Source organism: Columba livia, chromosome 3 (genome assembly GCF_036013475.1).
Source record: "Columba livia isolate bColLiv1 breed racing homer chromosome 3, bColLiv1.pat.W.v2, whole genome shotgun sequence".
Taxonomy (NCBI): domain Eukaryota; kingdom Metazoa; phylum Chordata; class Aves; order Columbiformes; family Columbidae; genus Columba; species Columba livia.
Genome location: NC_088604.1, coordinates 89,271,352 through 89,283,621, shown reverse-complemented (window position 1 = coordinate 89,283,621; position 12,270 = coordinate 89,271,352). Strand labels below are relative to the sequence as shown.

Sequence of the window (12,270 nt, the reverse complement as noted above, 5' to 3'; positions counted from 1 at the left end):
GTAAATATTTGTGTTTATGAACGTTGTAGAACTGGCAGTACTAAAGACTGTAATCTTCCATTTGTTTATATGAGAAGGTCTGTGCAGGCAACAGTAGTGCTAGAATCATCCCCTACTTCCGTCACTTACAAACTTCAAGCCTTGCATTGGGGTGATGGTGTTCTCAGAGGCAGAAAAGTAGAGCAGGTCAGAAACATTCTCCCCCACAAGTATTTGTAGTGAAAACAGAAAAAAAACTTTAATCAAAAACATGTACAGAAAATGCTAAGGTTTTGTCAAAAATAAGTTTCTACATGAAAACCAGGAAATCTAAATAAACTGTCAAATTTATAATAGGATTAAAGCAAATTGAAAGATTAAATCATATCTGACTAAGTCTTGGTATGTAATTATAGTCAGGTGCCTTATGATACCATCAAGTCCTTTAAATCAGTATTCCCGTGTGGACTACTATTCCCGTAACACAATCACAGATTCTCCTCAGGAAGTAGCCTGCAAATGAAGTTAAAATTTTGCTGACCTGAAAAGGCAGTTTGGACTATGTGAAATGGATAAATGTCACCTGTTTACTTGTATTCATAGAAGAAAAAAGACAAGTATTTTGCTATAAGAATGGTAAAATTAGATTTTTATTTTTCTAACAGAAGGACAAGTTTTCCTTGATGCCTCTTTGATTACTGGTGGACTTGTTCCAACTTCTCATTCTTTCATAAAGCTTCCAAATAGAAGAAGGACGAGATTTCATGGTGCATGTCAGGGATGGAGCAGAACTGTACGAAGGCTAGAATGAAGGGAGGGAGGAGCATTTGAGAGAGTTCCGCGCTGCTGGCTGGCCTAACAAACCTTGCAATAAAAGCAGAGCTTCTGCAACCTCTGTGCTCTCTGTCCCAGGTGTATTGCAAGTAAATTCTAGGTAGTTGGAAGTCAAGCCTCTTGGCTTTAATAATTTAAAAACCAGTTCCCATATTCTTCCATTTCCACACGTTTGTACTGACTGCAAGCTGTTACCTGTCTGTTCGATCTTGCTTTCAGTTAACCTGTTTCTAAGTAACTGAAGGCTTTTCTTAATTTTACAAATAACTTTAAGTACAGAAGAATTTATTGGTTTAAATAGAAATAATTGAAAAGAATAAAACTTCCTGTGCAGAAAAATAATAATCTGCAATATCTGTTTTATGGAAAAGAAGTAGGTAGAGATTTTTGTTTTGTTTTCTAAAAACATTCAAAACAAAATAACCTGGCTGTTATACTGCAATCTATTATATATAATACCTATTCTACAATGTTACTAAATACTTAAGAATTATTCTCATAGTTCCTAAAGAAGCTTAATTTTTCATGGTTCTTTGGTGCTCATAAAACAGTCTAGTTCTCGTGATTTGTAAATTTAAATGTTTTTTCAGATTCTCTAGTTAAGCATTTAGTAGCTTTTAAGGACTTTGTTTGCTCTGATTATCTTACTCCATAAGTCTTCACTTCTAAGCAAAAGGATATTTCTAATTCAAAATGTATAGTAATATACATAATCAGAGGTCTGGGGGGGGCGAAAATGAATCCAGCATGGATTTTGTTTTCTTTCCCTGTTATCCAGATGTATGGTTTAGTAAAGATTATGAACATGTCTCTGCTTAGAAATTGTTATAATTTGAAAACTTGAAAGACATAATCCCATCTTCCCTCAGAACACATATACTGCTGAAATTGCACATTTAGGGTTATGCTTTTCCTTTTTTGGTTCCATTAATATCTATGAATAATGGCTTCCCATGTGGTAATCTAATTATCATTTGAAATAATTGGTGAACTGGAACAGTGTCATAGATCAAGGAGGAAATTAATAAAAGAAGGGTAAAGGTGAATTACATGGAGCATGGGAGCCTAACTAGGAATAATGAGATAATGCAATTAAAGCAAAATTTTGATGGAAGACCAATGACATCTACACAGTGAGTTCTGTTGATCAGTAGAACTTGCAGAAGCTCTGGCACATGGGATATTTAAAACTGAGCTGGACGAACAGGAAAAAATAGACTGTAGGGAGCCAATTCTTCACTGGCAAAGAGGTGGACTGGATGACCTAATATTTCATTTCCACTGCTAGCGCCTATAAGTCTGTTTGAACAAATACTTGGAATTCTGTACGTCTTCTGGCCTCTCTTGGACTTCTTTTGTATCTAGCAGCAGGAGATCATTATCCTGTGAAAGTGCTTGACAGTAAATAGCTTCATTTTCAGTCTTTCTTAATGGACAAGGATAAATCTGAGGATATGTAAAGACAAATTGTGTCTACTTGTTTACTTACAGTAGTGGGAAGGAGAAAGCTCAGAAAACCACTTGTCACAAAAACATCCCCTTAAATTGGCCAGCAGTACAGGCATTTCAAATGGTAGGGAATCAGTAATAAATTGATTTTTGATTTGGATAATTGATTTTTGACATTTTGAATCCTAACTGTTTGCATTTTGTGTCTTTTACAGATCATCTGAAAGGAGAAATAACCCAGAGGCACATTCAGAGGGCAGTTCTTGGTAAGATTAAGACATTTCAGATACAATAGGATACAACAGGGGCAACAAGTTCTCTTCCAGGGCTGAATCTGTTTGTGGGACAGGTTGTATTTTCCAGTTTTTTGACACAATGTGTCTGCATTAGTCCATACCATAAACGACATGGACCCTGTGAACTTTGCCAGAGATTTGGTTCAAACAGCATCTGATTTTATGTGCGATGAGAAAAATAATGCAAAAATCTTAATGGCTTGAGGGTTTGGTATTAGCTTTCTTTTCAGAGTGACCAAACAAGAACAGAGACATTTAAGCTCTCCTCATCTTTAGGTTTGGTTTGGTTTGGTTGGTTGGTTGTTTTTTTTTCTGATGACTCTGATTTGAATTCCCATTAACAGTCATTGATCTGTCTTGAGACTGAGCTTCTAGCCATGCTGCCACAATCTGTCTAACAACCCTTTCAATTTTCCTCATTCCAAGAGGAACTGAAGGCATATACAGGTCATTTCTTTTGCATCTAGTTATAGAAGTTGAGAAGTTATTTCTTGTCGTTTCTGTTGACACAGCTGTGAAGCTAAAAGTGTCCGTGTGAGTTGTTCGCATAAGTGTAAAGTCATCCAAATTTGGTTTAAGATGCTTTTAGCTGACTTCACTGACTCTACTGAAACAGGCTAAGAGTGTTCATATGAGAATTCCACTTTGGGGACAGTAAATTTCTGCTAAAATGTGACAGAGAACTGCTGGGACAATAACAGTTTAAGCCCCCCTCACTTAGATCCATAAAAGAATCCCAAAATGTAGCTTCATGGACCTTTTTCACATAAAAAAGGAGCTAACCCAGACCAGATTGCAGTTGATGGTTTTATTTCTATGTATACATAACACAGTGAACAATATTTGTCTCTTAATAAGAGACAGAAAATTTGGGGGCTTTCTTTTCTCCCAGAAGTCAGGAAAATAAGTTACTGCAGAGTAGCAAAATAGTTTCCCCTTTTGCTTTCAAATTTAGCTATGCCGATCAAGCTCTGTTGGTGATATTATTATTTTATACCTTTATCTTCTTTTATTTTTATTTGAAGATCAGCACTGAAAATTAGTGTTTCCCGTGTCAATAAAGCACAGGAGTCAAACTTGGTTTATTTTTATCAGTACGAGAATGGGAAGTGAAGGAGGTGCTGAGCTCCCTGGTAACCAGTGACAGGACATGTGGGAATGGTTCAAAGTAGCATCCGAAGAGGTTCAGACTTGATATTAGGAAATATTTCTTTACCAAGAAGGTGGTCAAACACTGGAGCAGGCTTCCTAGAGAGGTGCTCAGTGTCCCACACATGACAGTATGTAAGAAGCATCTGAACAGTAATGTGCTCAGTAATATGCTCAGTAATGTGCCTTAACTTTTGGTCAGCCCTGAAGTTGTCAGGCCATTGCAAACTGTTCTATTCTATTCTATTCTATTCTATTCTATTCTATTCTATTCTATTCTATTCTATTCTATTCTATTCTATTCTATTCTATTCTGTTCTGTTCTGTTCTGTTCTGTTCTGTTCTGTTCTATTCTATTCTGTTCTGTTCTATTCTATTCTATTCTATTCTATTCTATTCTATTCTATTCTATTCTATTCTATTCTATTCTCCTATTCCCTTCCCTTCCCTTCCCTTCCCTTCCCTTCCCTTCCCTTCCCTTCCCTTCCCTTCCCTTCCCTTCCCTTCCCTTCCCTTCCCTTCCCTTCCCTTCCCTTCCCTTCCCTTCCCTTCCCTTCCCTTCCCTTCCCTTCCCTTCCCTTCCCTTCCCTTCATTATTCTGTTCTATTCTACTCTATTCTCTGAAGTACAATCTAAAGGTGATATCTTCAGTATAACATGGAACTCTTTCTCTAATCCACACCAGCTTTTAATACTATTTATTAATTTTATACCACTTTAAGAATTTACATCAAGATGAATCAGAGCAATGCCATTTATGAGAACTCGTTGTTCAGTGTTTCAAAAAATGAAGTGATGTATTCTGACTGTATGTTTCAATCTGCATGATAACATCTGGTCTTGTAGACTGATTTCTTATTATATAGATAATTGTGTTGCAAGTGCTGTTTTCAATAACTAAGCTGCTTTTCATAAAACAAGTAAGCATAGTTTTTTCCTGTCCTTAGGAAATGACATAGTAGTGGTTTTACCAGCTATACATTCACATTGTAAATATCCTATTAGTATTCCACAACATAGCAGGCTACCCATGTGTTTTTGGCTTTTGTTTTGAGCATTGCTATCTGCTTATCATCACTAAGTCTGGACCGCACTAAGTATTTTCCAGACTTTTTTTCCCTTTATTCTTTTTTCCCCGTTATTCTTTTAAATATCTGGATATTTTGACTTCATATTTATTCTATGGATTGGGGACTATTGCTTGCCTGCCTGCCTTTTTGGATTAATGTTCTTCCAAGAAGTAACAGGTGTCTCCCAGGATCTTTTTCATGACCAGAATGTCATCGAGATGTTTTTAAATGAAAACTGCATGGTAAGAAGTCTAATTAAGACTCTGTTGAAATCCCAGCATGAAATAAAACACGTCACTGTTTCAATTATAAACCAAGTTAACATCTTCCATCTGCCTTTTTTTTCTGAACTTAAAGTATTTTATGGTTAAAACTCTCTAAGAAGCTATTCTAGTTGTGCTCTGAACAGTGTAGATCTGTTTCCCTCCTAGCTATGCTTAAGATGTGAATTTCTTATTGAAGGAAAACTCCACTACTTAGCCCATTGTTCTAAGCTATCTCTTTTAAAACACCATAGGCTGGGAATTAACAACGGACACAAATAGATGGGAGGTTTCATTGGAGGCAAGGGAATGCTTCCTGTTTTTCATTACACAACCAGAAACAATGAATAATTTGTGTAAAATCACAAAGGTTCACTCTCAGTGTGACTTTCATCTTTATTAATTGTAAGAATACCTTATTATGCGAATAACTTCTTTTAAGATCTTCCAGAGCAACATGGTTTACTGCATTTTAGGCAGTATTTAAGATTCCTTTTGCATGCCTAACTGCATTTTGGGGCATTATTTAAAATGAAATAATGTGCATGCTATCGAAGTACTGACAGAGCAAAAACACTAGGTCACCAGCATGCTTCTAGGTGGAAAAGGTGGAAGAGTGAAAACAAAAGCTTTCCCTGAGGTTTGCAATGTTGTAGAAGGAAAAGACATATTTTGTATTATTTCAGTGAAGAATTATCTGAAGATGCTTTAAACTAGCATTTTGGTAAAGTACAAGACCTGATTCTTCATTATCTTATTCCAGTTTTGCATTGATAGAACTTGATTACAAACAGATGGCCGTGCTAGTGTAGCAATATTCTCCAACTCTGGGGGAAGACTGAATCCTAAACTGAATCTGCTTGATGACACAGGAAAATCTGTGACATGTTGTAATGGCAAGACACCTCTATAGGGACACAATCATGGTAGCAAAGGCATATTTTGTACAATAACTTCCTCTAACAGAAGCAACTAAACCGAGACTAGCACAGTTTTGTGTGTTCCACTACATCTGAAGTAAAGGCCCCTGTCGGGTCAGCTCTGGAAGTTAGGGAGGACTGTTGAACGTATTCGTGACTGATCTGTCCGTATCAGCAGGAGCATTTAATAAATCTACAAGTCCCCCAGACTGTTCAGTCGGATTCAAACAGATCCTGATGAAGCTTCATACACAAAAAGTTCATTCGTTTATGTGCAGTATGCAATGCATTTTCCAAATCAACATGTGTGATAGAGTCTGCAGCCAGTGATACAGCATCTTCAGCACAACATGCCCCTTGTTATTGATAATTGCAGTTACTCTGTCACTTTAGTTGAAATGCAGCCTTGCAGATTTCCATTTCAAATCTTTTTCTTATTCATCTTGTTCTCAATGAGCCTTCCTTGTCTCTTTATGTGAGTTTTGAAATCTGGGCTAGTAGCAACCTATTAGTTCTTTTGGAATTCTTCTGAAAACATCAAGAGATGGCAAAACCTTTCAGCTTCTAGGGAGGTTTGTTGGGACCAAATTAATCTCTCTCTTTTTGTCCAACTCCATTGTCTCTGTAGAGCTATTTGAAAAGAAAAAAAATAATCAAAATCTAACATGGGTAAAGATGGCAAATATGGGTCTTTGTAAGTATGTCAACATTAAGGCACAGCTTTATCAACATTTTGTTAAAAAAAACCCTTGTTTTCCTGGGTTTTGTAACTTGGCTTTTAGAGACAACATTTAATAGGATAAGAAGTAATGGCTTAAAAGTGAAAGAGGGTAGATTTACATTAGTTATAAGGAAGAAATTATTCACCATGAGGGTGATGAGGCACTGGAAGAGGTTCCCCAGAGAAGCTGTGGATGCCTCATCCCTGGAAGTGTTCAAGGCCAGGCTGGATGGGACTTTGAGCAACCTGGTCTAGTGGAAGGTGTCCCTGCCCATGGCGGAGATGTTGGAACTAAATTATCTTTAGCTTCCTCCCAACTCAAACTGTTCTATGATTCTATGTTACAGCTGTTATTGAAAGAGTTGTTCTCAAATTCTTCTTTTTTAGGGGGGCAAACTTCCTTTGAAAAAGCCCATTCCACATGAAAAATAAAATGACTAGGTGAGAGACAGATATGACAGATACATTTGAATCCCTGAAAATGCATACCAGCATTTGATTTAGCAGAGCAAATGACTCCAAGCAAGGATTTGGGTGTTTGTTGCTTTTATGTTTGGATTTGTAACACACATTTGTTTGAAGCAAAAATAGGGAGCTTTCTCCTTATCTTTGTTCCTTTTATAGCCTTGTCCACATCATATTTTTTTACATCTTCAAATTACATACCTGTTCTAAAGACATTAGTATAAGTTTATGCTCTTGTTCCTGCTCTGCTGTGTATTCCTTCACAGTGTATTTCATTCTGCTTTCTCACCTTTCCTTGATTAGAAGTGAAAGAACAGTGAGATCAATACCAGGATAAATCAGGGACACACAGTGCTGTATAATGCATCAGAGTTCTGCTGCAGAAATAATCCAGACAGTGTTAGGAAAGAATTTCAAAGAAACTATTCCTCCCATGCACTAGTTTTTGATGCTCTGAGAAGCTGCCACTACCATATATCCTGTACCTGCTGGGATGCCAATATGTTGTCTGACACATTTCTGCATATCTGGAGAGGCAGAACTTGGAACTGCTGCTGCCACTTGTCCAGAGTGAGATATCACGTAACTGCAGAATTGTTTGGGTCAGAAGACAATTTAAGAATCATTTAGTCCAACCTCTCTGCCATGGGCAGGGACATCTTTCACTAGATCAGGTTACTGAAGCCCTGTACAGCCTGACCTTGAACACTTCTAATAAAGCTCATGCCACTGGAAAGGCTGGGTCACTATGTTTTTTATCTGATGAGGATAGAAGGTATGTTTAGGAAGGGTACAACAGTTCTCTCTGCAACAATAGCATCATCCTACAGATGTATATAACATTAATTAGACTAATATTTAGTAACTGTCTTGAACTCACCTGCTGTGATCTGTGTGAATGGAAAGCATGTAGCACTTCCAAACTGCTGGTTTGCATCAGAGTTAATATCTTATTTAAATAAATCCATAATTAAATAAAATGAGCTCAGTTTCTTTCACTGCTTTCCATGTTTTAACTGAGATACCATTTAGCTGTTCATATGAAGCAGGAAAGTCTTGATCTGCACTAATGCCATGAAATGATGAGACACAAGTGTTTTCAATCAGGAAATGAGAGGAGCTGAGGAAAGTGGCAGTCTCTGTTTTCCCACAGAAATCCAACACACTCCATGGAGAATAATAGATGTCCCGGTTTAAGAACATCATTCCTGGTGCTGAAAAATGATATGTTCTGTATGGACTAAATAAAGCACTTTGGAGAAATAATCTGTTTGAAGTCCAGAATTTTAAGTGGTTTAGTTCGGTTGGTTGCTTGGTGGTGGTTGGTTGGTTTTGTTTTTTCTTTTACAAGAAGTAAAGAGACACATCTTATGTGCTGCTAGGAATCCAAAGATTCCTCCTCTAAATCTTTGTAGGTGGGTTCATATGTTTCCAGTCTGTAAAATAGGCACTTTTTGTAAGAAAAAAAAATATAGCGGTGTGGTCATTTTGCAATTTTGATGTGCACAATATTTCTGTGTGTTATGCTTCTCTACATATTTGTGCTTGAAACCTCAGGCAACAGCGGCGTTTTTGTAAAAGTTCGCTGCTCTGGAGCATGCAGGGCACTGACTTCATTCCTAGAGTGACCTCTAGTGGTATCAAGGCTTTTTAGTGATGGATTTCATGTCTTCATTCTTTCCATTTAAAAAACCAAACAAACAAACAAAACAATTCTTTGCATTAAGGTTTATTTTTAGAATTCTGAGACTGACAGAAATCTGGTAAGATTGTGTTTGTTAAAAAGGATGGGGATTTTTCACTATTGTTAGTGCAAAGATATCAACAGCAAAACTGGCCGAAAATTCAGAAACCAGTGCATCTTTGCCTTTCTTAAAATAAGACTTTTACTCTAGCAATGATAAACATTCTTTTGAATTTGCTTTTTGCAATTATTGTAACATATAAAGTGCTTTTAGAAATATTTACCAAATCAGTTTTTAAGCAAATGATTGAAATACTAATGGACAATGAATTTTGAAAACATATATTAGTTATATAGAATATTATAAGTAGACTAGAGCTTCTTTATAGCAGTTTCTTACTGCACTGTAGTTAAGTCACTGTAGTTATTCCAAATTTGTCTTGGAGGAAAAAAGCATCGACTTTTATCCTGTGGTAACTGTGAAGTTACACACCATAACAAACTTACTCCCTTGGTTTCACATGTTAGTTTGTGCTTCAGGTCAGCACAATATATGGCTAAAATTCCAAGCTCACGAAGAGCTTCTGTATTTTTGTATGTACCAAGTTCTTCTGTAAAGATGACCACAATCAGGAAAAAGAACCATGGATTCAAAGCAGAGGCTAGACAAGCAATTCCCTTGCAGCAATACTAGAGGTTTCTTCTTAAGTAATATGCATTGGGTTTTCACAGTATTATGCAGGAATTAAGTTTAAAATGTAGGACTATATTCTAATAAGAAGACACTTCTTAAACCTGTCACTTCAGACCTCAAGCCCACACAGACCTTTCCTTCCATAAATTTCCCTTTGGAATTTCTAGGGTGTTTTGTAGTTGTATTTCTTGCTGTGGTTTTTTTTGTTACTCTTTTTAGCAGGTTTTACTAGTTACAATGCTAAACTATACAAGCAGCCATAAGTTTTCTCTTTCATTGTGTCTTCAAGAACTGCATCTTTACTGGCAATTTTTGCAAAAGTGTTCTGAAGCGTCAGAAAATTCTGAGATTACCCATGTGTTCCTGTTCAGCTTTCCTTGTGACTCACTCAGCTTCAGCTTATCAGATCTCAAAAAAAAGAGTAAAGATATCTTTGGATCAAGTGATATTTTTATGAGGAGTCATAAACTTGTAGCACAGCTATCCAGTTCTCAGTTTTATTGACACTGACTGCAGCACTTCACTGTTGTTGGAACAGCTTCCAGTTTCTGTCAGCTTTCTTTCAATAAGTATTTCTTCTGAAATACTGAAAAGTTCAGTGTGAATTGTGTTATTATTTAGAGACTCCTTCCGTTGACTAGTAGTTAAGCAAGATAGGATCTGGAGATTAAGGTCTCAATTCTCTAATTAGGTCTACTAGAATTAAGATACTAGGAAAAAAGATCCTATGAGAATAGTTATACCTTGAAAGAAATCTTCAGAAAAAAAGTTTGCAGAATCTCTGTCCTTGGAGGTTTTTCATAGCATGTCCAGACAACCTAGTCTGCTTCAGTTTTCACCCAGCTTTGAGCAGTAGGTTGGACCATACAGCCTTCTAGGGTCCCTTCCAACCAGAGTGATTCTGTAATTCTAAGACAGGACTTGAGGTGGAATGAGCAAAAATTTAATTTGGTTTTAATGCACACAGTCTACTAATTCTATGCCTAAGCTTGTTTGCTTTATCTTCAGTATATCTCAGAGTAGCTCTGTTGGCTCTAAAAATCTTGTAGGATAACTAAGAGTAACATGCAGTTCAAGGTGCTGCTTCCATATTTAAGATCAAAGAAAATAATGGCTTGGAACAAGTAGTTAATAATAATATCCCACAAACTTGCAAAGGCTGAATATACTTCTCCAGATAAGAATCTGTGGATAAGTTGTAATTGTTTCTAGATATGTCAGTTTTGTCTCTGCTCAGAGGAGTATAATTCAGCCGGCAGCTACTAGAACATGGAGCTCAATGTTCTTTCTCACATAGGCCATAGGAAAGAGCTGTCTGAGTTATGAGAAATGCCTAAATACCTGTGCACTTTTTACACCGCCTTGAGCTGGTAGCCCAGCACAGCCAGCAAGCTGTTCTGCAGCTGCAGCCAGTGGGGTGTGCATGGGAGAACCAGCAAAAGTGTGATGTGGGATGTGGGATGTGAGTATGACCAGCAGGGACAAAGGGTCCCAAGAACATAATCTGGTCTCCATGACTGCCCAAGCTGTATGTGGCTCTAATGTTGCACATGTGCCAGAAAACTGAACAACATCAAAATGAATTTTCCTAAAGAATGACCATAGAATCACAAAATGTCCTGAGTTGGAAGGGACCCACAAAGATCATTGAGTCCAAATCCTGTCCCTGATAGGACAAGCCCAGAATTCACACCATGTGTCTGAGGGTGTTGTCCAATTGCTTCTTGAATACTGCCAGGCTTGAGGCTGTGACCACCTCCCTGGGGACCCTGTTCCAGTGCTCCACCACCCTCTGGGGGAAGAACCTTTTCCTCATGTCCAGACCTCCCTGGCACATCTTCCTGCCATTCCCTCAGGTCCTATCACTGGTCACCAGAGAGGAGATCAGCACTGGCCCCTCCTCCTCCCCTTGTGAGGAAGCTGTAGCTGCTATGAGATCTCCCCTCAGTCTCCTCCAGGCTGAACAAACCCTGTGACTTCAGCTGCTCCTCAGATGGCTTCCTCTCTGCACCCTCCACCAACTTCATGGCCCTCTTCTTGATACCCTCTAGTAGCTTAATGGCTTTGTATCCTGTGGCGCCCAGAACTCCATGCAGTGCTCCAGGTAAGGCCACACCAATGCAGAGCAGAGTGGGACAATCACCTCCCTCACCTGGCTGGCAATGCTGTGCTTGATGCACCCCAGGACACAGTTGACCCTCTTGGCTGCCAGGGCACACTGTTGGTTCATGTTCAACTTACCATCAACCAGAACCCCCAGATCCTTCTCTGTGGAGCTGCTTTCCAGCATCTCATCCCCCAGGCTGTATGTACAGCCAGGGCTGCCATATCCGAGGTGCAAAATCTGGCACTTGCTCACGTTGAACTTCATGTGGTTTGTGATTGCCCAGTTCTCCAATTTGTCCAGACCCTTTTGCAGGGCCTCTCTGCCCTCGAGAGTGTCAACAGCTCCTCCTAGTTTTGTGTCATCAGCAAACTTACTTAGTACTCCCTCAAACCCTGCATCCAAGTAATTCATAAAGACATTGAAGAGTGCTGGCCCTAAAATGGATCCCTGCGGAACCCCACTAGTGCCTGGTCGCCAGCCCAACCCAACCCCATTTATGAGAACCCTTTGAGCCTGGCCCATCAGCCAATTGCTCACCACTGCATTGTGTGTTTATTCAGCTGTGTGCCGGACATCTTGTCCAGGAGGATACTGTGAGAGACAATATCAAACGCTTTACTGAAATCCAAAGAGATCACA

At 38.5% G+C, this 12,270-nt stretch overlaps 1 protein-coding gene across 7 annotated transcripts in view; it reads left to right on the top strand.

Annotated features, from left to right (window-relative positions):
• The window catches only part of KIF6 (kinesin family member 6), a 148,652-nt gene that overhangs the window by 117,220 nt on the left and 19,162 nt on the right, over positions 1-12,270 (top strand). For all 7 annotated transcript variants that reach the window (XR_010471542.1, XR_010471545.1, XR_010471543.1 and 4 more), the window contains exon 16: positions 2,478-2,528. Coding sequence is in view for 3 of the 7 variants with exons in the window: in XM_065058147.1 (XP_064914219.1) it covers positions 2,478-2,528 (51 nt within the window). In the remaining 4 variants the exon portion in view is untranslated. The remainder of the gene's footprint in view (positions 1-2,477; positions 2,529-12,270) is intronic.